This window comes from Aspergillus alliaceus (genome assembly GCF_009176365.1).
Source record: "Aspergillus alliaceus strain CBS 536.65 unplaced genomic scaffold BDW43scaffold_40, whole genome shotgun sequence".
Classification (NCBI taxonomy): domain Eukaryota; kingdom Fungi; phylum Ascomycota; class Eurotiomycetes; order Eurotiales; family Aspergillaceae; genus Aspergillus; species Aspergillus alliaceus.
The window spans coordinates 129320-153636 of record NW_022474723.1 but is presented as its reverse complement, the minus strand read 5'-3'; the positions used below and the strand labels follow the sequence as shown (position 1 = coordinate 153636).

General features: G+C 48.2%; 9 protein-coding genes across 9 annotated transcripts; 5 read left to right on the top strand and 4 right to left on the bottom strand.

The window, feature by feature from the left end:
- Window positions 1-1025: 1025 nt before the first annotated feature.
- On the top strand, window positions 1026-2423 carry BDW43DRAFT_157197 (mediator of RNA polymerase II transcription subunit 18). Its single transcript, XM_032038549.1, has 2 exons — window positions 1026-1630; window positions 1692-2423. Exons 1-2 carry the CDS (start codon window positions 1131-1133, stop codon window positions 2011-2013), a joined length of 822 nt encoding a protein of 273 aa, XP_031897535.1. The 5' UTR covers window positions 1026-1130; the 3' UTR covers window positions 2014-2423.
- Window positions 2202-4972, top strand: BDW43DRAFT_321341 (putative DNA 3'-phosphatase Tpp1; the record flags this gene model as incomplete). The annotated part of the gene is made up of 9 exons (XM_032049319.1): window positions 2202-2843; window positions 2893-3050; window positions 3111-3223; window positions 3320-3625; window positions 3680-3807; window positions 3917-4056; window positions 4188-4248; window positions 4404-4549; window positions 4808-4972. The coding sequence occupies exons 1-9, from the start codon at window positions 2756-2758 to the stop codon at window positions 4970-4972; spliced, it is 1305 nt and encodes a 434-aa protein (XP_031897534.1). The 5' UTR covers window positions 2202-2755.
- An 833-nt stretch (window positions 4973-5805) lies between these two features.
- BDW43DRAFT_313735 (uncharacterized protein) lies at window positions 5806-7384 on the bottom strand (the record flags this gene model as incomplete). The annotated part of the gene is made up of 2 exons (XM_032047672.1): window positions 5806-7001; window positions 7087-7384. The coding sequence occupies 2 exons, from the start codon at window positions 7382-7384 to the stop codon at window positions 5806-5808; spliced, it is 1494 nt and encodes a 497-aa protein (XP_031897533.1).
- A 2387-nt stretch (window positions 7385-9771) lies between these two features.
- On the top strand, window positions 9772-11509 carry BDW43DRAFT_156996 (M20 family metallopeptidase). Its single transcript, XM_032038548.1, has one exon. The coding sequence runs from the start codon at window positions 10042-10044 to the stop codon at window positions 11338-11340; it is 1299 nt and encodes a 432-aa protein (XP_031897532.1). The 5' UTR covers window positions 9772-10041; the 3' UTR covers window positions 11341-11509.
- BDW43DRAFT_321339 (glycoside hydrolase family 47 protein) lies at window positions 11510-13918 on the bottom strand (the record flags this gene model as incomplete). Its single annotated transcript, XM_032049318.1, has 3 exons — window positions 11510-12680; window positions 12745-13371; window positions 13429-13918. The coding sequence occupies 3 exons, from the start codon at window positions 13916-13918 to the stop codon at window positions 11680-11682; spliced, it is 2118 nt and encodes a 705-aa protein (XP_031897531.1). The 3' UTR covers window positions 11510-11679.
- A 1123-nt stretch (window positions 13919-15041) lies between these two features.
- On the bottom strand, window positions 15042-16817 carry rpt4 (proteasome regulatory particle base subunit RPT4). The gene is made up of 4 exons (XM_032038547.1): window positions 16390-16817; window positions 15878-16264; window positions 15369-15825; window positions 15042-15309 (listed from the first exon to the last, which is right to left on the bottom strand). The coding sequence occupies exons 1-4, from the start codon at window positions 16604-16606 to the stop codon at window positions 15189-15191; spliced, it is 1182 nt and encodes a 393-aa protein (XP_031897530.1). The 5' UTR covers window positions 16607-16817; the 3' UTR covers window positions 15042-15188.
- Window positions 16818-17957: 1140 nt separating this feature from the next.
- aspf22 (enolase acuN) lies at window positions 17958-20101 on the top strand (the record flags this gene model as incomplete). Its single annotated transcript, XM_032049317.1, has 5 exons — window positions 17958-18081; window positions 18142-18198; window positions 18268-18607; window positions 18663-19103; window positions 19164-20101. The coding sequence occupies 5 exons, from the start codon at window positions 17958-17960 to the stop codon at window positions 19516-19518; spliced, it is 1317 nt and encodes a 438-aa protein (XP_031897529.1). The 3' UTR covers window positions 19519-20101.
- Window positions 19752-21065, top strand: BDW43DRAFT_156692 (eukaryotic translation initiation factor 3 subunit J). Its single transcript, XM_032038546.1, has 4 exons — window positions 19752-19771; window positions 19827-20057; window positions 20148-20218; window positions 20350-21065. Exons 2-4 carry the CDS (start codon window positions 20039-20041, stop codon window positions 21046-21048), a joined length of 789 nt encoding a protein of 262 aa, XP_031897528.1. The 5' UTR covers window positions 19752-19771; window positions 19827-20038; the 3' UTR covers window positions 21049-21065.
- Window positions 21066-21527: 462 nt separating this feature from the next.
- On the bottom strand, window positions 21528-24051 carry BDW43DRAFT_284505 (14-3-3 adaptor artA-like protein). The gene is made up of 9 exons (XM_032042855.1): window positions 23981-24051; window positions 23529-23933; window positions 23351-23358; window positions 23236-23282; window positions 23152-23171; window positions 23076-23087; window positions 22719-22993; window positions 22569-22656; window positions 21528-22496 (listed from the first exon to the last, which is right to left on the bottom strand). Exons 2-9 carry the CDS (start codon window positions 23538-23540, stop codon window positions 22128-22130), a joined length of 831 nt encoding a protein of 276 aa, XP_031897527.1. The 5' UTR covers window positions 23541-23933; window positions 23981-24051; the 3' UTR covers window positions 21528-22127.
- Window positions 24052-24317: the final 266 nt, after the last annotated feature.

Genomic DNA, 24317 nt, shown 5'->3' with positions numbered 1-24317 from the left:
ACAGTCTCGTGAGATTGTCGTTCAAGGTTGTCCAAGAAAGGAAAATGCAAGTATTATATACAATTGTCGGAAGACTGGAAGACTGGGCGCTAGGGTGAAGAGAGAGAAGAGGGAGAGGAAGGGGAGAGAGGAAAGTGGGAGGATAAAAGGAAGGAGGAGTAGAAAAGGCTTGGGAGGACGTCGGGATCGGAGCGGAAGCGAGGGCAGTTAGCGCGCAATTGATAAGCTCTTTGGTGGGCTATCCGGAGAAGGATTAGTATTACTGTAGGAAATTAGTAGGTCGTATGGTAATTTTACTCCGGATCCCTTCGATGTCACATCTACTATGTACAGCAACTACGTACTAGTAGTACTTACTAGTACTTACTAAGATTACCGACACAGGTAGGGTTTTTCCCCAAACTCAGATGACAGAAGATCATTCGGCGATGAGCTCAAATCATGCAATAGTCAGTCGCTATTATTCTTCTTTCCCCGGAACGCTATTGCCTCTCGGGTCCGATCCCTTCCCGAGCCCACCTCCCGGTGAGGACGTCTTGTCGTCCGTAAGAGGTGCTCTGTCCAGGTAAGCTCATGCCAGGTCTTCAAACCACTGCACTGCACGTTCAACTTTCTCCGGATCATCTTCGATCTTTCCCCTCATCAGACCATTTCTCGATTATTTATCTCTGACTCTCTTCTTTCTTGGAATCCATCCCCGCACCCCGATGATTCCATCACATGTGAGTCTTAACCACAATTGGCAATTTTATTCCAACTACCTTTTGTTCCCCTCACGGGGGTTCTTTCCCCCTTTTGATTGTCGTTTTATGTTTTATATTTTTCTTTTCAAATTTGCTCGAACAAGGAAACCTAGGCTTCCATTACCTATATCGGAGATCAAGGTTATCATTAATACCGTATCTTTGGTACCGTCGTGAGTTCCCTGTAACCACAAGGAAAATTACGAATTTGTTGTGTCCCGCTCGGAAAAACAAAGTAAAAGAAGTGGGAAGCTTGGACCAATTTCAATTCCGGGTTCGCCCGCTGGCTCCTTACCACTCCGAACCTCACAGGCGGAGAGCTTCTCCCAAACTGCGATTAACTCCGATTCGGGCGGCCTTTTTGCTATTGATTTCCCTCTTGTGATCATGCACGAGCTACTGCTCTTCGCCTCGGTCCCCGCGCACCAGCACCATGGCCTGTTACAACAACTGGCCGGTTTGACGGCCATGCAACCCCGTCACCGCTTGGAGAGGCGTCTGATCTTCAAGGCCTATCGGAAACCGGGGCTGATCAGTACCCGTGTGGGTGCCAGTCAGGATTTGCAGGGCAATGAAATGCAACGTCTGAATAAGATGCTGAACGGTGGCATGTTCTACACGCAAGTGGTCGGACCTGTTTCCGAGGCCGAGTTTGGTGCCCAATCTTCGATTCCACCATCCGGAGACTCTGATGCGCTGATGTCCGGAATTGATCCTGGGGAAAAACATGTGTCTCATCCATACAATTATGAAGAACAACCCTGGAAACTGGAATTTAGAGATATTCCGGAGGCGGGGACTCGTTCCGCCGTTACGTGCCGGCTGATGGCCAGCGCTAATTTGCCCAAGGGCGATATTGCGACCCCCATGAACGCCTGGGGTTATAGGTTAGTGTATTAAGGATCACCCAATGACATGATTGATTGCGTATACTGATGACCCCGTTAGCTTCGTCACTGAGTACTTGGTGGAGGGGGATGTCTTTATTCTGAATGATATCGTCATATTCCTACATCGGGTTCTGCACTACCCAACAGATGAGCCTGAAACACATGGACCGCGGCGGCAGTTGCCCCCCTTTCAGCAGATGTCACCGCTGGAAAAAACCGGGAGCTACGTCTTACAGGCCTCTATTACTGTCCAGGATGGAGGCAACCAAGAGATGATGAAGACCGCGTCGCAACATCTGTTTGGGCTTCGAGAGCAGCTGAAGTCGGCCGTCCGGCTGGAACAGGCGGATCGGCTATCCTTGGACACACGAGCAAAGTAATCCGATAGACGTTCTCTTTCTGTCATTTCTTTTTCTTCTTTCCTCCTTTAGGTTTGCTTGTTTTATACCCCCTGGCGGCGCCTCAGTAGGATATCCCTTTAATACAAAATATGAAAATTCGTGGGTTACGAGTTTGTCCTTCTGGGACATATGTTGCATTAGCAAGCTGCTGCACACCTCGTCAAGGCCAGTCCACATCTAGAACGCGATCGTATTCGTATAACTTTAATATCCTGCGTCGACACTGCCCTCTGGGGTAGCCCCGACTATTAAGCTGGGTAGTTGTTCCAAAGAAAGGGGGAAGATTTGCAAAGGAATTCATACTTTTTCCTGGTCATTGTATTCGCCGCTCATGAATATGAACATCAACCCCCAATGTCCAACGGCACTAACTATATGCGAAACATTATGAAACGAATGGTATACCTACCCTCATACCAAGGGTCTGATGAGTATCTATATCATATAATATTGCCACACTTAACTGATTGTCATGATTCTCTATCGACATATGTGGACATTGTTCAGCTTCGAGGTGAGGTGTGTAGTGGTTGGCCAGCTAACTTGAGTACTCCCGGAGCATGTGACTTCGTGAACCCAACGCGCGTTGTCCGCGTGTCTTTTGTTCATTTATATAATCTCTGTTTCCATAACGTCATCTTTGGGCCTTATATCCCACAAAGTCACTATTTCCGCTCATTAAATACTCGCCAACATTAACTCAAGACTACAGTTCATCAGAATGGCCGGTTCGGCCAAACGATCGGCGTCCCCATCTAGGACCATCTCCCCACCTCCGGTAAAGAGAAAGATCGAATCCACACTGACCAGTATGTCTGCGAGCTATTACTCTAAATTTCCCTAACTGATATTCTGCAGAACAATCCGTGTCATCTTTCTTCACCCCCACATCCCAAAAGAAGCCTGAGCAAATCACCTGGCGCACCGTAAATAATAGTCTTGTCATCGGCAAGTATGCAAAGAAATCAGATCATCAACAGACGACCCAGACGCCAAAGGTCGCTGCGTTCGACCTGGTGGGGAATATATTCTATGGGGAAACATATGAACCGTAGTGGGAGGCTAACATGACGTAGGACTCAACGTTAGTCTCAACTGCTTCTGGCAACACTTTTCCCAGAAACTCCTCAGACTGGAAGTGGTGGCATGACACGGTTCCTGCTAGACTTAAGCAGCTGAGTGCAGATGGGTATGTATGTTCTATGAAATAGATCACTACGTTATGTTCACCATATCGGGGGAAGACTTAATTAAACCGTCATGAACTGACATCCTTTCGAATCAGCTATCATGTCATCGTCGTTTCGAATCAGAAAAAAATCAGCCTACAGAAGGAGATGAAGGGAGGGCGTACTGATTCGAAAAGCCTGACTAACTTTAAAGAGAGGGCCGCCGCTGTTATGAGACAACTAGACATTCCTCTTAGTGTTTACGCAGCTACCCTTGACGATGGTTATAGAAAGCCAAGAATAGGGATGTGGAAAGAGTTTCTAGATGACTATGATTTTGACGTGACCGGGGTGGACTTATCGAACTCGATCTTTGTAGGGGATGCCGCCGGACGGCCAAATGACCATTCCCAGGTTGACCGGTAAGAATACCATCTTCCTTAGCGGTCAAAGCTTAATCTAACGTGACTCCTCAGTGGCTTTGCTATAAATGTCGGCGTTCCGTTTAAAACGCCTGAGGAGTTTTTTCTCAACGCCGCGCCGGAGCCGCTCGTGGAACCCTTTGACCCTTCCCTATATCTGCAATCTGACCACACCGATGATGGTAAGTCAGAGTGCTGGGTCTAGCCTACATCTATTACGATGTTGCCTATGGCTTTTTCCGTACCTCCAAATGATGGCGCCCGAGCAATAAAATAACATTTCTCCGACAGCTTCCCCCCCATTCTCCCGCCAAAGCGGCCTTGAACTAGTGATCTTCTGCGGCAGTCCTGGCGCCGGCAAGTCGACTTTTTACTGGGATTACCTGAAACCATTGGGATATGAGCGGGTCAACCAGGACATTTTGAAAACGGTACGTTTGCAATCCAACCCTGCCTCACGTTACTCGTCAATGCATTGTTCTAGGATTCCTGAGCGGAGCATCGCTTTATGCAGGGGAAACGAAAAGACCAAGGGAAAACAACGCTAACAAGTTCTGGCCAGCGCCCTAAATGTATCAAGGTCGCCAAGGAACACCTTGCGGCCGGAAGATCCGTGGTAGTCGGTATGTAAACTCCTTGCATTAGTGTCTCATTTTCTACGATATCCCCGCCTGTCTTTCATCCAACATACCACAGCCACAATGAATCCCAGTACAAGAACCAAATAACTGACCATCTGGCCTGCTCCCCTTCGAGGGGAAGACACGAACTTCAATAGATAATACAAACGCAGACCCAGAAACAAGATCCCAATGGATCAATGTTGCAAAGGAATACAACATTCCTATTCGCTGTGTATATTTCTCTGCATCGCCGACTCTCTGTCGGCACAATAATGCCGTCCGTGCTGCAAACCAGTCCTTGGTATGTACTTAAGTGTACCACCTTTGTACCCTACTTCCCTTGTACCCTACTTCCCTTGGATCCGAAGTCACACAGACCCGGCAACATATGGGGAGTACAGCATCATGCGTTATCATCTTATAGCCCCCGGTTCCTTTTCCCCCTCCTTTCTTCCGCGGAAACATCTGGCTGGACCTTCGGATTTCGACAATATGTGTACCTTATATACATACACTTCTACGTTTCCGCTGTGATAGGCTAATCGTGTATGGATTTTAGAACCCGGAAAGCCGGGCCTTACTGCCTGGAATTGCATTTGGGGATTACGGGCGTCGGTTCAAGGAGCCGATGATGTCGGAGGGATTTAAGGATATCATTCGCGTCGATTTCCGCTTTCGTGGTGACGAAGAATCGAAGAAGATCTGGAAGCAGTATTGGATTTAAATCGAGTTCATATCTGGACCTATTGAGACAATCGTGCACGGATTGCCGAGTACACCGGTGTTGTACGAGATTTTTGCTAATGGCTTCCGGAAGCTTTCACCAAACAATTGTAAAAATTACTCGAGAAGAGCTTTTTGACTACCCGTACTGGGATTTATACCCCGTTTCATAATTAAATCTTCCCACATTAGTCATACCATTATGAAGATGCTGGGTATAGTGCGTATTATATACATGTGAGGCATAGATCAATAATGCTTTTTGAGAGGCACACGAACTTTTCCATGCGATACAGTGGACGCGAACTCAATTAAACATGTCTCGGGGTATATTTAAGGAATGAAATGGTCGGAGCATCAGGGGCGACCCCGTGAAAGCACCTTTTTTTTGCCTTTCTTTTTTTCCAGCCTCCTGTCATTTTCCCTTTTCGATCGGGCGGTTTCTGAAAACGGTTATGCAAGGAATATTGCTAACAAGGTAGACAACACTGGGATGCTGATAGTAAATCGTGGTACCATGTATACGCGGCTGTAAGGTACCCTCCATCGCATGATTAAAAACAGTTGGGAGACTCCCACAAATGGAAAACAAAAGGAAAGACAGTAATCGTAAGGAATGTAGTGCACACTGCGAGTCAGTAGTCGCAGACACAGGTCGTCAGTCATCATTATCGGGTCACAGTGGAACAAAAAAAGGGGAGGCGTTAGTCGTCACACGCTGAATCAATCATTGGAGAGGCGTAAAAGTCATTAGATGTTGTACATCGATACCTCTCGCAGTAATTCTATGGTCATCAAGGAAGTTAGGCCCTGGAACGGATTTGACCAGGGGTTCTAGGATCGTGACACTAGATCCTGGAAGAATTTGAAGAAATTCCGTTTTAACGATCGACTCCGACATAGGCCGGATCCGCTGGTGCCTGGTGCAATCTTCATGGGTCCAACAATTTCTCCATCACCCAGCTCGGGGAACTTCTCATCATGTAGGCGTGGAAGCTTGATCTGTTCGTACGGGTCGCTGTGAGACTCGATGAGGTGCAAGCGATGTCCCTCTGTGGCCTCTAGTTGGGATAACATCATCTCGTGGTGATGCTTCCACTCATTATTAATACAGTCCCACTTATCCTGTGTTAACTTGTAGATTGTCGAAGTAATACCGTAATGCTCGCCCGTGCGAACGAGGTGCTTGGTGAAGTTGCATTGCGCCAGGTCCCACCGAGCGCGTAATTGTCGAAATGACTCGAGATCATACACCTCTGGCACATATGGCTCCGGCTGAATTGTGAAATTGGCATGGCCGAGCTTGTTCGACCACTCGTCGTTCGGGTCTGAAAGAAGATAGGGAGGCGCATCCGCTGATGCTGTTCGTACTGTGTTTGCGCGCGGACGATTGAATGAAGAAACGGACGGCTTGGTAGAGAGAGGTGGTGATGGGAGCCCGGCCAACCGCGAATCCCGAGGCGTGGTACCGTCTAAAGTCTCCTCAGACATGTCCGCCACGGACGGCGATTGCAAAGGGGAGTGGACTCGGGGTGCCACTGGATACGTTGGCTGATCACCCATGAATGGAGGCAGCAGCGGGGTGGTTGCCTTGGGGCTCGAATCTTCATCATTTTGGCTGTGACGGTTTGCTTTCACGATGTCAATAGGTTGGACCCCAGACTCGCTGAGACGCTCCTCGAAGATTGTCCTAGCGGGCGAAGGTGGCACAGTAACAGAATTGACCCGACTGATGGGAACGATCGTTGGACCGGCAAGCGTAGAAGATGCGGAATTGGTGCGAGACCGTATCGAGAAGGCATCTGGGGTGTCGAACGCATCCGAGCCCTGTCTCGACTTCCAGCGGTTCGAGATGGTCGATATGCGAGAACCGATGCGCGATAAACCTTTGGTAGAGATACTATCCGAGCGCCTCTTTTTGGGCGAATGGCGAATATCCATGCCGGCATCCGTGAGATCGTACTCGTCAGAGTAGTCCACCGAGGCAAAGTAGGAGCCGCCAACCTCGGACAAGTCTTGATCGAAGTGTTCTGTATCGGTCAATAAAATTGTATAAATACAATCGGAGAAAAGACTAGACAACGGGGGAGGCTGGGAGCAAGGGCAACAACATACGGAAATAATCCTCCTCCAGATCCCTAGCTGGGGCCCCGCAGGGTTCTTCCTTTACTCCTGTCAAGGGATTCCTAGACGCAATCTCCATTGAATTACTATGGCCAGGCGAGGATACCAAGGAGGACACAGAGCTCGAAAAGCGTGTATGTCCTTTGGTAGAGAAGAGAGAGACGGCGGGTGAGACCGGTGTCGATGAGGTGGTGGTCAACGGAGACTGAGGTTGTTGTCGGTATGACTCTATCATGGCTTCAGAACTATCCCGCCTTTTGGCGTCTATAAGTTGGGAAAGTTTCAACATCGTGTGGGATGCCAGAAATGATGTGTTCTTGTAGAAGTGGTCTTGGGAGACCAAATAGTGAGGCTTCCTTTCACGTGCAGGTAGACGTGAGGAGAAACAATGCGAAACGCAGGGAGGAGAGAGGAGGGATCGACTTCAATTCGGAAGTAGCATTGTCCACAGATTTCTTCTGGTATGTTATGATTTATTTCAGGCAGCAAGAAATAAATAAAAATGTTTACAGGCTGTTGGTAAAACGTGGCGTAGCGGTGAATCGACGTCCAGGAAGCAGAGTAAAAACAGACGCCTGACTGTCAAGATAGCTTGAGACGAACCGGTAAGCGCAATGAAAAAGAATTGTTCGTCAGTCGGTCGAAACGTGCAGGGGAGCCACACTCGGTCTGACTGGCTGGGGAAGGGGAAACGCAGGCGGTAGGGTAGGTAAGATGGAAGACGTGGAGCACGTCAGTGGATGCAGCGACGAACAGCTGGCGGGGTGTTCGTGAGGCCCAAAGAGGGCACTGACAGCTCAGTGCAGTCAATCAGAAACCGTTGGCTGGAATCAAAGATGCGACACGGATCTGAGGTAAGGGAAAGACGGAATCCACGGGCCGTGAGTCAATCGGATGTTTAAGAAAAATAAAAATCAAAGTAGCCCACGATCAAGTCAAAAAGGGAGGAGGGGAAAGGAAAAAAAGGAAAGAGGAAGGGATGTAAGAGAAGAGAAGGAGGAGAAGAAAAAGGAGACGATGATGAAGGTGGAGTAAAAAGAAAAAGTAAAAGAGAAAGAGAAAGAGCTGATTGAGAATGAATGCTGAGCAGTCAGATTGCAATCACCAGATGAGACTTTCCGTTCTCTACAAGAATAGCTATCAAATCACAAGAGGCGAACGCCATCGATCCGGCCAATGAAAATCTTTGAGTACATTTTTCTATATCCAACACCTTGGGCCCTTTTTCGCCTTCGCCGGGTTTTTTTTTTTTTTTTTTTTTTTTTTGCAAAATTTCTTCCCCTCACATGAGCGTCACTCTCTTCGATTCCCTGTCGCTGCGAAGAATTATTGCCTTTTTTTTTCCTTTTCCTCTCCCCTTCCGCTCAAACGTCTTCTTTTTATGATTCTTTTCGAATCGAACAGAACCAAATGCCGGATTCCTTCGACGATGTAAGATCGTCGGAATTTTGCCTAGTTTAGCTGGCTCCGTTCAGTTCCGTGGGAATTCACTGGTTCCATTCAATACATCGCCACGGTTCATTCCTTTCTTCTCTTTCTTTTCTTTTTCTAGCCGGATAAAAGACGCGGTATATATGTACCACATATTTTTTGGATTTGAGATAACATACTTCTATAAGTAAGAAAGGAAGAAAGAAAGAAAGAAGAAGTTAAACCGATTCCAATTAAACATGTTTAAACCAAAGTAAGAGAGTTATACTTTCTTCGCGTCTACCCACGAATTCAACGGCTTCACATCGTCATTGCCCACAAAATAATAATGATTATTATTATTATTTCTCAAGCGACAGAGAGAGTCGGGGACCCAGTATTCGCAGCGAACTAATCGTAGGGGAAAAAGAATCTAGACTTTGACCGACCTGCGAACCCCATCGGATTGACAATAAAAATCCATTACAAAATCGCTGGTGGATTCCTTATGCGACTGTCATCGTCATTTTGCCTGGGACGAAAGTACCATGACCTATCAATTTGGTCGGCCAAGACCCGAGACTCGGAGTGGTTGGAGAACATTACTCAGACATGATAGTGCATAATGTACGGAGTATATGCACGAATGTCCGTGAATCGCCAGCTCCAATAATGTTTTTGTGTCACTCTTCTCTAGGAGATCCTGGATGCATGTATTTCTTACTGAGGTAGATGGGTAAATATCCAATGATCAGAATAGATACTACTACTACTACTACTACTACTACTACTATAATAAACAAGATGACGGGAGTTTCTCCACACACTCTCACACACAAGAAGCCTTTTCTTCTGGTGCCGACGTCAGATCCACATGGTCGGAGCCAGCAGAATGGTACCTTCGAAGCCTGGATCACTTCTCATGTTTTCTCTACTCTGGTTTTCCAGAAACAGAAACCCACCCGAAGCTCAAACCCTAAAGCAGAGAAAGAATAAACGGTCATTCTGGTTCCAGCGTGCTTGGCAACTGGTGTTAATCTTCTAGAAAAGCCGAGTCCCCGAATTTGGATTTGACAGTACCATAGAGTCCTTTCTTATGACAAATCCAGATAGTGTGATCAGACGTATGTCTTGATTTATCTGTCCACCCGTCTTTGTGTATGTGTTTGCTCGACGGAGAAATTTAACCTGTTCTCTTTGTTCTTTTGTACTGTACGACCAAGATGGTCATACCGTCCATTCAATTGGTGATATCCGACCAATTCTCATGTTAAAATATCTAATGACTAACTGTACTTAGTAAAGTAGTGGTTCAATTATTGTCGTGCAACCAAAACAGGTATGAATAGTATTGTGAACCCGAGAGCACGTGATACGATATATGGACCGCCGGGAATCGGAACATGAACAATTCCTTGCGCCATTTACCTCGGTCAGTCTGGGGATTGCATCGTCATTGTCCCACTTTCAATTGAGTTTATCGACTTATCATAGTCTCTGGACAATCAATATCTTGCCTACCAAAAGTCAGCCTCCATGAAGCCCATCTACTCGCTTCTGTTGGGTACTGCCCTCACGGCAGCTTCTCCGCACCCCGCATTTCCGCAGTCACCTCTTGGTGTATCGACAGCATCACAACCATCAACAGGGAAGTTCAATTCCCCTGAGGAAGTCGTCAATGCATCACCCTTCCTATCTTTCCACCGAGACATTGTGCAGATTGAATCTATCTCGAGCAACGAGAACAAGGTCGGAACATTCATCGCCGATTTCCTTCGCGCCCGCAACTTCACCGTCATCAAGCAATTGGTGACGTCTTCTTCCCAAACGGACAGCCAAGAGCGCTTCAACGTCTTCGCTTACCCAGCCTCTAGTACTCCAGAAATCCTAATCACCAGTCACATTGACACCGTCCCGCCGTTCATCCCATACTCCTTGGACGTCGATTCAGCAACGGAGAATGATCGGTCCACAATCCGCATCGCGGGCCGCGGCTCCGTCGACGCCAAAGGCAGTGTCGCAGCCCAAATCTTCGCTGCTCTCGACATCCTCGAGGAAAACCCTAAGGCACCCCTGAGTCTCCTCTTCGTCGTCGGCGAGGAAACAGGAGGGGACGGCATGAGAGCCTTCTCCAACTCCTCACTCAATCCAGCTCCCTCCGCATTCCACACCGTCATTTTCGGTGAACCCACCGGCCTCGCTCTCGTCTCCGGCCACAAGGGCATGCTCGGCTTTGAAGTCATCGCGAAGGGCCACGCTGCCCATTCCGGATACCCCTGGCTTGGTCGCAGTGCTATTTCCGCCATCCTCCCCGCCCTCTCCCTCGTCGACCAACTGGGAAACATCCCCGCCGACAAAGGCGGTCTTCCCTCTAGCCCGAAATACGGCAACACAACCGTCAACATCGGCAGATTTGATGCCGGTGTTGCGGCCAACGTTGTCCCCGCAACTGCTCGCGCTGACGTTGCCGTGCGCCTTGCCGTGGGTACGCCCGACGAGGCACGGGACATCATCCGACATGCCGTACGTGATGCCACCGATGCCAACCCCGACGTCTATGCGGAATTCAGCACCCGCTCCGAGGGCTATCCTCCTCAGGACCTGGATACCGATGTCGATGGCTTCCCCATCACGACGGTGAACTACGGCACCGATGTGCCGAACCTGCAGATCCATGAGCGTGAGGACGGCCCCGTTCGTCGCTATCTGTATGGTCCAGGAAGTATCCATGTTGCTCATGGTGATAATGAAGCTGTGACTGTTGGGGAGCTGGAAGAAGCTGTTCGCGGATATCGGAAATTGATCGATGCCGCTTTATGGCGTCAGCGGGCTTGATATCTACTTGTGTATTATGTGTATGTTCTGCATCTCATGGGATAGAAGCAAGCCTAGGATTGAAGCGCTTGTGCGCTCTAGTTGATATAAACTTTTGAGCGTGACTGTCTTACAAAACTCGTAGATGACAGACGATTTATCATATGAACGATCTTCTACTATCGGCAGAATCTACAAAGAGTATAGAAGTTGACCAAAGACGTGGATCAGACCATGCTTGAGATATGTAAGATACCAACCCGTCGCTAAAGTACATAAACCAAAAGATCATCCCAAATAGTACCCAAATAAATACATCGAAAGATTATGACCCTTGCATCTCAATTATCGAGCTGGCGGCTATGACTGCGGTGCTGATCCTGGCAGCGGTTCAGGCTCGCGGCTCTTACGCTTCCAACCTGTCTTTAGGTCTCCTCCCAGCTGGAATTTAGGGAACGGGTGCGCTTCAGTGTTGAATACGTTCTCCTCAAGTGGGATGAAATCGCGGTCTGAGAAGAGCAAATAGAAATATTTGAGTGTTTCTGCCATCCAAAAGCTCTCCATATTGTCTCTGCGAATGGGTGGGATGGTATTGACGTTGTTTAGGGAGGTGAAGCTGATGATACGCGACAAACCTTGTTCGGCTGGCTTATCGGAATTAGATCCTGAGTGGCGATCGCCGTGCACGACGAGAGCCGTGTGTCGCATGAAAGATTTAAACATCTCCCAGCCCCAGTGGCGGTAGGTTTCGTCTCCAGTAATTCGGTACATGTAGAAGAGGGATTCAAGGGCTTCGGGACGTTGGAGGTTATGTCGGTCTTGCATGTGGATGTCAAGGTCTTTTACCCAGTTTAATGTTTCGTCGTCCAATGGGTAGAGCGGCTTGGACTTCAGGGGAAGATCTTCTAGTTGAGATTTTCGATTGCCAGTGAAGAGGGTGGACTCCGGGTATACGTCTTTCATCATGACTGGGGGGTTGTCCAGCTTGAAGTAGGTGATTTCGGCGGCGAGACCGGTCTTTGTAGCGAGGTAGGTCGCCCAGCACGTCTTCATTAGCTCTTTAGCTAGTAGGATCTCCTCGTCAAGCTGTTGACTCCAGTTGGGTGACTTCTTGGCTTGGGATAGTGGGACTCCTCCTGTTGCGCCCAACGCGATGGTTCCGGGTAAGAAGCAGACTAGATGATCCATTTTGGGCACCAACTTCCCATCAAGGCCCGAGGGCCTTTCTCCCAAAATTGTCAACTGGGCACGCTTCGTATATGCAATCAGGTGTTTGCGGATACCCATCAGCGCTTCATCCCACATCTCCTTGTAAACCGGCTCTTGCTCCGATGTCTGGAGGTACTGTTTAATGAGATATTCTAGTCGAGTCAACAAGTTAGTTTTCGGTTATACCAGGGATTCCTTTTGTAACATCGACTGTACCATAGTAGGAATCGCCTCTACTGCCGAGCCGGATGTTGTTCCCTCTGAACTTGCCGCTGTCTGGGTAGATATAAATGGGAAGCAAGCCATCTTCCATTGTCGAATTATCCACCACTTCCATTACCTTCTCCGCCATCCGCCAATATTCTGCTTCTCCAGTTAATTTGGACAAATATTTGAACTCCAGCTGCACGGTCGTCGCTTCAGCCGTGGAAGTAGCACCATTGTCTGAATGCGCTGGTATTCCCTCCGCCTTTCTGAGGTTAACGCTTGCGTATGGTACCCCAGATTTTGAATCAAACGCTCCTGCTAGCCGCTCTGCAAGGTCGGTCGCCTTCTCTATGTATAAGTCTTCGTCACCCGAGGCTGGCGCTAGAGTTGGGTTGGCGGTGGAAAGATAATGTGCCGATAATAGGCCTCCTAACATTCGGATGGTGGTTTCAAACGTGCTGACATCATGATCCTGGTTATATTGCAGCGAATGGTGAATCCAACTGCGAGCATCCTGAACCCGTGATGTGAGGTTCATCATTATCATCGTGTCAAGCGCATCAACGATTATCCAGCCCAATCCGCCCTCGACCATGTTTTTGCCGTCTTTAGCAACTGGGCGATATTGGTCCAATCCTGGTCAGCATCAGTATGTCGCTAGTAGTTGCATAGGAAGTGAATCCTTGGTCATACCCCATGCATTCTTTGCGTAGTCATCCCAACTCACGATAAATGCATCCCTGACTTTCTCACGCCTGACTGTCCAGTCGATACCCTTCAGTTCTTCGCCATTGTAGACTGGTTCTTTCTCCAAGCTCTGCACCCAAGCCCAGAGCTCCTCGCCCTTTTCTGAGTTGTATGTCTTGAATTCCGACTTGCCCCTCGCAGAGATATAATACCACAACGAAACTAGAAAGAATAGACAAAGCCCCCCGTAGAGGACTCTTCGTTGTCTGACTCTTGGGCTCGTGCGCTGAGGCGCAAAGTAGGGTTTGTCTTTGTACATGGGAAGGGTACGACCTTCGCCAAAGAACGTGTTCACGTTGTTGTGAACTTCACTGGACCGCGCGAGTCCGTAACCACCTAGCTTAGGTCCAGGACTCCGATTTGCGCGCCAATAACTGTTCTCGAGTGGTCTTTCGGGAGAAAGCGACGGATTGTTTAGAGGATATTGGAAGGGCATAACCGTCAATCCTTGTGTAACTTATTCCAACGCTTATAGGATAAAGAAAGGCCCTTGCGGAACCCGGTCACTATGACGAAGACAGTAGGCAGTTGGTGAAACACGGGGAATTGTCTATCCTCTTTGTCGCTAATTGATATTTTTGAACAGAGGTACCGCTATTTATCTATTGGGCGGATAGGTGACTGAGATAAGCCCACGGAAAAGGGGGGAGGAAGTTAGAGATAAAATCGTGACAATGCAACATTAACCGGGCAGTTGAGCAGAGTAAGAATGACAACTTGAAGCTAGGTGTCAACAACTAACCAATCATGCAGTCAGGCGTTGTGACTGATTGCCTGATACACACCCGTTTTGTGGAGCCTTACAATTATTGAAGTTGCTACTCAATAGAAACCGGAAGGAGTAGAATACATAATGAGTTTTGGTGTGGCTGTTTGAAGTTGCGGATAGAACAATAAGTAGCAACAGGGATCCTTCTTTAAAAAGTATGAAACAAGTGGAGCAAATAGTGAGCGGATATTTGGCTTATCCAATGATGCTTTAAAGACACGGTTGAAGGTAGGGGTTCTGCCAATAGAAGCATTGATCGGCAAAGCTGAATACCGAGTACTAGTATTTTAGCAGTTACGTACTATTTAACGCTTATTGAAACATACTTTGGCCACCTGGTAGTTATCGAAAGTCCCGTCTTTTAAGACTATTTCTATAAGGTGTACTATACTACACATTAACGGGCCTTCGGGGACGGGGGTATTTTGCTCTGCGATGGCCAGGTAGATGACATTCGCAATCATTCTTGAAGCTCTGATTTTGATCGGCATTCCAGATAAAAGGGGAGCTCTGATCGATTAGGACTTAAGAGTATTTCGATAGAGTGATAAGTTGGATATCTAAACGCCTGCAAGGGAATGCCAAACGTAGACACTTGCTTTGCAGAGATATGGCTAACTTTGAGACCTGGACTCAGATCCATCAAGTGACCCAATATCAGGACAGAAAAGGTACGGGGCGGAAAGATACAACCAAGTCATTGGCCTAGATTAAAGCCCAAGAATACTGAGTGTAGGCCATGTACTATCACAGTAAACCAAGTCCTAACTGAAGTCTACACAGGCAGGAAGATACTGTCCTTTCTCTCGGTTTTACTAGCCTTCCACAAGAAACTACGAGGAGAGTAATCACTCAAGGGAACATAATCGTGGGACCAATTGCATATTATCTAAACATGACTATCTCTGTATTATCACCTCCACGGACGTCTATTGAACTAAAGCTTCTGGTACTCTAGCTTGCCTTCCAGCTTCTTAGCTTCCGCCACCTTGCGCACCGCCCGATTGAAGTCATCCTGGTTAATAGCGTCCCGATAGTCTTTAATAGCAAATAGACCCCTGTGTTCAATGTCAGAAATAGCACTACTGGCGAAAAGAGTAGACTAGAAGGAACATACGCTTCTGTCACAACATTGCGCAGATCTGCTCCGTTAAGACCGTCACTCATCTTTACGACACTCTCAAAATCAATGTCACCCTCGAGTTGTACAGTACTAGAGTGGATCTTTAAGATCTCCAAGCGACCAACTTCATTGGGCAAAGGGATCTCGATTTTCCGATCCAGGCGACCGGCTCGCAGCAGAGCCGGGTCAAGAGTATCGGGTCTGTTCGTGGCCATGATGATCTTCGTCTTTCCGAGGTAATCGAATCCATCCAGTTGGTTAAGGAGCTCCATCAACGTCCGTTGGATCTCTCGATCGGCGGATGTACCCTCGGAGAATCGTCGACCGCCGATGGCATCGATTTCATCCATGAAGATAATACAAGGCTCATGCTCCTTGGCGTACCCGAACATTTCTCTTATTAACCGTGCAGACTCACCGATATACTTGTCGACAATAGCAGATGAAACAACTTCGAATGGTCAGCAAAGAATATATCCCTAGGAGATGTGCGATACGCTCACCCTTCAAGAAGTTGGTCTCCATCGAGCTTGCCACAGCACGTGCCAGCAGTGTCTTTCCTGTACCAGGGGGTCCGTAAAGAAGGACACCCTTGGGCGGTTTAATACCAACTCGGTGGAAAAGTTCGGGATTTTTGAGCGGCAATTCGATAACTTCTCGTAACTCTCGGATTTGTTCGTTCAAACCACCGATACCGGCAAAGTTGACTTGTCCGGGGTCCTCTAAAGACATGTTGTATACTAGCGGGTCGACCTCCCGTGGCAACATCCGCATGATAGTCAGGGTTGTCATATCGAGAGCGACGCGAGTCCCTTGTTTCAGTTTCGACTTATCGACCTTTGAACGGCAACCGACGACATAACGAGGACCGGATGATGCCTTGACAATGACTATCGTTTGTTTGAAGTTAGCCTCTGAATGGTGGTTTGAGGTGATTGATCCTTCATCATAAGTTGCATGTGGCACTAAATGTTGGATTCAAAATGTGGTGGATTTAACCACCAAATAGACGTACATCTCTCCTCGTCCAGTTGCTTCAACACTTCACCGATGATCTGGCCCACACTCTGTAGGGCCTTGATATTTTCCTCCGAGATGTCAAACTCTCTTTGCAAGTCCTTAATTCCCATTCGGAGTGATTTGAGCTTGGCTTCCCATTCTCGGAGCTCTAGCAGGCTCTTCTTGTAGTCTTCGAGCGCCTGCTCTCTCTCTGGGTCACTAGCGCCGTTCATTGTGAGATTACACCAATGATCCGACGGAAACGATCCAAGAAAGAAACTGTGGAAAGTGAGGTCGAGAGATCAGTAATGTGCGCAGAGATAATCGGGGATGGTTGAGATGGTGTCCGAGGATGGCTCGTTGAGGTATTCTGGTCTTAATGCTTTCATCAGCTCGGCAAGCTGTTGTAGAGGAGCTTACGGAGCAACCAGCCATTAGGTCACCTGACCCCAGTACAAACCCCATCGGTCACATGGAGTTGGTGTCTGAGCGAGGACGCGCAGTATCTATTATCCGGCTGCCCTCAGGCATCAAAGTTGGTTTGCATTTTCGTCATTACGCAATATGGAAATTTCCAGACAGCTTTCAGTGCTACCGAGCGATAGACATCAATCCAATCCAATTCAATTGACCCTGGAATTCTTCAGAAAAGAGCAAAAATACTGACCCAGGGAAATAGTAACCCGGTAATGACATTGCTACCCGCTAACCCCGAGTATAAAGCTCATCCATCTCTAAGTATAAGTACATACTAATCCTCCCATCCCCACCTTCTGCTACATACTAGTATTACTCCCGAGTAGTAGGTAGTGTAGGACATGAAAATGATCTGCCAAGGTACCACATTGATCAACTTTACTAGGCAAGCATCGTTTTACCCGCTTTACCCCGAGGGAATACGGAAGATCTCGCGGCACACTTGACATAGTTGACAGAGGGCTCAGCCAGCGAGAGTTACAGGAGGACTGGTGAGCCCCACCATCTCCTTGGAAAGATTCGGAGGACGAGGTCGAGAGCTTTTGCCGGGGAAGACAACTTTAATCATTTGACTCTCTATTTAACTCTCTCTTTCCCTCATTCTCATTTTCTAACGACGTCCATCCCATAACTATTCCTCTCTATCCTTTGTCTCCCCCGTAGGTGAGTCCTAGTGTTTGTTTATTTCCACTTTACTACTTACTTACTCCCTACCCCGCCATCCCACTATTTTGTTACGGTAACCATGACCCCTCCTCCATTGCAAGGAAAGTAAAGGAACAAGATAATCATCTTTGCAACGGAGATCGCACTATAATATCTCTCTGTCATACCACTATCATGTTATCCTGATTGCTACTGTTCCTGACTCTCGGTCAACTGAAATTGGATCTCCCCACTGGCTGTTGTACTCCGTCACTCAACCATCCGATCATTCTTTTTGGGTCGTCGGTGAACCCAACCCCCGCTGCTAGTCTCCTCCCAACACCGATCCAGAACTGTTTTGATTTTCATTTCCTTCGCCTATATCTCTCCTCCCTCCTCCCCTATCTCTTATTTCTTCCATCCCCAAACTTAGTCGACTGACCAATTCCTCAGCTCGCCATCATGCCTATCACCAAGATCCACGCCCGCTCTGTCTACGACTCCCGCGGCAACCCCACCGTTGAGGTGGATGTTGTCACCGAGACTGGTCTGCACCGTGCTATTGTCCCCTCCGGTGCTTCCACTGGTCGGTGATCCCAGAGTATGACCTCGTTTTCGTTCACACGTGCTAACGACGAAACTATAGGCCAGCACGAGGCTCACGAGCTCCGTGACGGCGACAAGACCCATTGGGGTGGCAAGGGTACGTTCTAGATGCTCACCCTGAATTTCCCGTCTGTTGCAATGGAGGCTGATTGTATCTGGAGAACAGGTGTTCTCAAGGCTGTCCAGAACGTCAACGAGACCATTGCCCCTGCCGTCATCAAGGAGAATCTTGACGTGAAGGACCAGTCCAAGGTCGACGAGTTCCTCAACAAGCTTGATGGATCCGCCAACAAGTCCAACCTCGGTGCTAACGCCATCCTCGGTGTCAGCTTGGCCATTGCCAAAGCTGGTGCTGCTGAGAAGGGTGTCCCTCTCTATGCTCACATCTCCGACCTCGCCGGTACCAAGAAGCCCTATGTGCTTCCCGTTCCCTTCCAGAACGTCCTGAACGGTGGCTCCCACGCTGGTGGCCGCCTGGCTTTCCAGGAATTTATGATTGTCCCTGAGTAAGTACATCACACACACCTTATTTTCCCATAGATATACTAACACGGCTGATAGCTCAGCCCCCTCTTTCTCCGAGGCTCTCCGCCAAGGTGCTGAGGTTTACCAGAAGCTCAAGGCTCTTGCCAAGAAGAAGTACGGCCAGTCTGCTGGTAATGTTGGTGACGAGGGTGGTGTTGCCCCCGATATTCAGACTGCCGAGGAGGCTCTCGACCTCATCACCGAGGCCATCGAACAGGCAGGCTACACTGGCCAGATCAAGATTGCTATGGACGTTGCTTCCAGCGAGTTCTACAAGACTGATGTCAAGAAGTATGACTTGGACTTCAAGAACCCCGAGAGCGACTCTTCCAAGTGGCTCACCTACGAGCAGCTGGCCGACCTGTACAAGGAGCTTGCCAGCAAGTACCCCATTGTCAGCATTGAGGACCCCTTCGCTGAAGACGATTGGGAGGCCTGGAGCTACTTCTACAAGACCTCCGATTTCCAGATTGTTGGGTATGTGACTCCCCTCCCGTTTACTGTTACGTTCAACGAAAACTAACCTGAACATTACAGTGATGATTTGACCGTCACCAACCCCCTGCGTATCAAGAAGGCCATTGAGACCAAGGCTTGCAACGCCCTTTTGCTGAAGGTTAACCAGATCGGTACCCTTACCGAATCCATCCAGGCCGCCAAGGACTCCTACGCCGATAACTGGGGTGTTATGGTTTCCCACCGCTCTGGTGAGACCGAGGATGTCACCATTGCCGACATCGCTGTTGGTCTCCGTTCTGGCCAGATCAAGACTGGTGCCCCTGCCCGTTCCGAGCGTTTAGCCAAGCTGAACCAGATCCTCCGTATCGAGGAGGAGCTTGGCGACAACGCCGTCTACGCCGGCTCCAAGTTCCGCACCGCTGTCAACCTGTAAATGAACCGTATGATTCTATGACGCCCACCAACCAACCTTGCACATTATCGACAGATGGTTGGACTCGGGACCGCACTACAACATACCCGGGTTCCGCTACATGTAGCTTCAATCTAGCTGCACAAAGCGCTACAGATGATATTCTCTTAAGATTTATGATGACGATTTCATAGGCCAGTTATATTGGCAGTAATGCAATAAAAAGTGCGGGAAAAAATCTGGAAACATAGACTGCCGATGTAGATCATTTAACGTTAGTAGTTGTGTAGCCACTTCTCAGAGTGGTGTCAATTGACAAACATGAACAGTATCGAGGCACGTGACCATATGCCCCACCACCAGTTTGTTTTAATCGTGAAGGTATTGCGAGGGACGGCACTCTTGCCCACATCAACATCGCTTTCAGTTTGTTACTCTCCCACGACGGCCCTCCTTTTGGGACACTCGGCACTTGATCGCCCTGTGTCTGAGCCACTAGACGCTTGAAACCTTTATCGCTATATACGTTTTGGACTTAGCCATGGCGCCAGAACGGTGGGGTAAGGATACTCGAATTTTGTGATCTTTTGAACACAGGCTACTTTTCATATCATGACGCTTTACTAACAGCTCTTCTCTCATTTTCATAGACGAAGAGGAAGAGAGTATCTCTCCTCCTGTGGTTGCCCGTCGCAGATTCGATGATGAGGAAGAAGAAGATGTAAGTTAATATTTTTTTAAGCTTTCACCTTTTTTTGAAGGCCGTCGTCCTGCCGCTTTACCCCGCTATGCATAGCACATATACACCACACCAAAAGACAATCGGCTGATTCACCGGGAATATTTCAACAGGTCCTCGACTCATGGGACGCCGCCGAAGATTCCGAAGTAGAACGCGAAAAGGCAGCCAAAGCGGCCGAAGCCAAGGCTAAGGCCGACGCCGAGGCAGCTGCAAACAAGAAGAGCAAGGCTCAGCGGATACAGGAACACAAGGAGGAGCGGAGAAAAAGGGCCGAGGAGGAAAGTTCGGAAAGCGACGAGGATGATGCAGAGAAGAGAGCCCGTCTGCGCCGCGCCCAGAAGGAAGCCGATCTCAAGCATGCTGAGGATTTGTTCGGTGATATCGACCTCAACCGCAATCGTGGAGCCCCCAAGGCTATCGTCATTAGTGATTCGGCGGACCCGACGCAGGCCATCGATCTCTCAGCTATGCCTCTGTTCAAGCCTACAACTAAGGACCAATTCGCCCGTTTGACCTCTACTCTCATCCCCCTCTTGACGCCCCACTCGAAGAAACCCCAGTATGCGCTGTGGACGCAGGAATTCACCAAGCAGCTTGTCAAGGAGCTGAACAGTGCCGATGTCAAGAAAATTGCTAGCATCATGACCACACTCAGCAATGAGAAGATGAGAGAGGAACGTGCCGCTGACAAGGGTAACAAGAAGACTAAGGCGGCCAAGACCAAGGTATCGCTGGTTACTTCCAGAGACAATAAGCTGGACTCTTATGATGATGGTGATGATGGATTGGGTGATGACGATTTCATGTGATCGGTCCTTTTCGTCTCGTTTTATAATTTTCATTTCATTTCTTTACTGCTTCTTCCTGTGCCCTTCTAGTTGGCAGCACACTGTCAGTATGGCATAAGGTCTGCCAACTCATGCATGAACTAACTTGTATATCCGTCCGAAACATCTTTTTTTGCGTTCCTTTTCTGTGCTCTCTTCCTTGCACTTTCTCTTTTGGTAGTACGATAGAGACTTTGCTTTGCCCCCCTTGCTCAAAACGTTGAAGAGTCAATAGAGGAAAATTTTCATGCATGTAGCGCTTAGAGACAATAGTACTGTTAGAACTATAAATAATGGAAATTACCGTAAACTTGCCATCAAAGAAATAGTGTACTCAACCAGCTTGTGTCTGACAGTTAGCTGGTGAACATAATTTGAGAACCTATTGTACATAGACAGGTACATTTAAATGAAGGATCCGGTGCCCCGATACGGGACAGGGATCTTGCATCTGTGGATATCTTCCAACAAGCAATTTATCAGGCGCAAATTATTCCCAGCTTGAGATGCTTATATAGGAGACAAATGAAGGCAACATGAAATACGGTTTGGATACGTTAATTAATGTATGCAAGAGATAGTCCGAAAACCACAAGAAAGTTATTTCTAAAAAAGGGTACCTTTGAAGCGAAGAGACGGGGTCTGTTCATCCTTCCCAAGCGTTGACGGTCACGCCTTTCGAATAGAACAACTACTAAGTTTGATTTCAAATATTCGCGGGGCTTATGGGATGATGTACGAGCAAACAATAGAAAGAGAACGCAAGCAAAGAAAAAAAAAGGGTGAATAACACATTGTATCTTGCTCTGGGGTGGGAATAGAAAAAGTAAAAGAGAGATAAATTCCGCTCAGCCCCTTTTCTTCGCTCTCCAAATATCAAACTCCGCCGGCCGACCCACACGATCCCGAACAAGTAGAAGATACGTGCTGGTCCAAACCAGTCACGCAGCTAAGACAGACCATCGTAAACACTTCCAGGGAGAATCCGAACCGCTCTCCAAATAGGCGCCGAGCGCACAACGCTGTTTTTTGATACAAAAGAAAACGTCCAACTTGTCACTTTAAGACTCGGGGGCAGCAGGCTTGGATTCCTCACCCTTGTCCTCAGGAACGGGGGCGGGGGCGGGGGCGGACTCCTCTTCAGGTTTGTCTTCCTTAGAAGCAGCACCCTCAGGTTCCTGACCATCAGAAGAGGTCCAGAGAGTAAGGTTATCACGGAGCAGCTGCATGATGAGGGTGCTGTCGCGGTAGCTTTCCTCCGAGAGTGAGTCGAGCTCGGCGATGGCATCATCGAAAGCTTGCTTGGCAAGGTGACAGGCACGATCAGGCGAGTTCAGAATCTCGTAGTAGAAAACGGAGAAGTTCAAGGCAAGACCCAAGCGGATGGGGTGAGTGGGAGTGAGGTCAGTCTGAGCAACGTCGGTGGCGTTCTGATCAAGATTGAGATTGTGATTGTGAGTATAGAAGCTTCAGTACGAGAGAGCCCACATCAAAAAACACACCTTGTAGGCCTCGTGGGCCGCAGTAGCAGCGACCTTGCGCTTGTTACCAGACGCAAATTCAGCAAGATAACGGTGGTAGTCGCCCTTCCTGTTCATCAAATTTGATTAATCGCATCGGTCATGGGGCGTTCATAGAACCAACGTGCTTACATCTTGTAGTAGAAAACCTTGGACTCGCCGGTCTCGGCCTTGGGAATGAGGGACTGGTCCAGAACGTCGAGGACATCCTGGCAGACCTTCTCCAGTTCGGTTTCAATCTTCTGGCGATAATCACGGATGATGGAAACGTGCTGCTCAGAACCCTTGGACTCCTCCTTTTGCTCGATAGAGGAGATGATACGCCAGGAAGCACGGCGGGTACCGACCACGTTCTTGTAGGCGACGGACAGAAGGTTACGCTCATCGACGGTAAGTTCACCTCCAATCTGATGCGGGGTCAGTGAGGCAAGATGGAAAAGGGGGTGCGGGGGAAGCGAATGTAGGGGGCCCAGCGAAATCATTACATACGTTGGCGACTTCCTATTGAATCATTAGCGATCGCGTCTCACATAGTTCATACAAGCATAAGTAGGTTGTTACTTACCTTCATATACGTGACCATCTCTAAAGACAAGAGGATCAGTATTCTAGGATACAAGGATCAGACAACTAATTAAGGAAATCTTACCATCGTAGCGCTCAGCCTGCTCGCAGAGGCGGGCGAGGAATGTCTTGCTGGAGAAAGGGGGATGGGAGGTTAGTGTCTCTGTTATCTGCTGTTGATAGTCGGTCTGGACCCTTACCTCTCACGCTGTCCATGAAGAAATGTTGTTAGTGTGGTTCAACTCTATATGAAAAGATAAACGGAAAGGCACATGAAAGATATCAAGGAATGAGACGTATGTACAGACACACACAGCCGCTACACAGCAGCGCGAAAGTAGACAACAATAGAGGAGGGGTCAGGCTGGAACAACATACCTCAGAAGTCATGCTGGAAGATAGGGTACAGATAGGGAGATTACAAGAAAGAGTACGGTGTTTGGAAGGGGTTTATAAGAAAAGAAAAGAGATGTGGGGAAGAGAAGACAGGACGACAACACCGATGGAATGGGGACGTGGAATTCACTAGAGGTTTAGCAGATGCGATCCTCACAGCAACAGATGATGAACCGGTGAGGTGACGGCCTCCCAGCTTTAGCGAGAGGCGGGCGCCGCCTATTGTTTGTGATGTTTGGACAGGATGCCCCAGCCGCGCCTAAGGCAAGAAAGCCAACAGTGACAGTCTGCCTGAGGCACCACTGGCACTCAACACAACCCTTTACACATGACCCTGACAGATCCATATGATCCAAGGCACTCCCGCATTATCAAAGGTGTCCAGACCTATGCGAGGTAAGTACTGTACACAGTGGACTTGATGAGACTCTTACAATGAACATCATGAAGGATGTGTGCGGTAACCACTGCCTAGAATGAAGCTCACTCTGACTATATATACCAGTCAGTGAGTAGGTTATGAATTGATACTTCCAGGCTGTGACTATTATATGTATGCTCATTAGTATATTACATGAAGACCTCCTTTTATATATTTATTTTTTTTTAATTTATTATTTCTTTCTAATGCCCTATTATTCTGCCGCCGTGTGATGGCAGTTTCCAGGGCTCATACAAAGAGAGGAATGATTAAAATTTATTCAGAAAAGATAATGTATACTAGATAAATAAATGACCTCAAAAGAGAGAAGGAAAGGTGAATCCAAAACA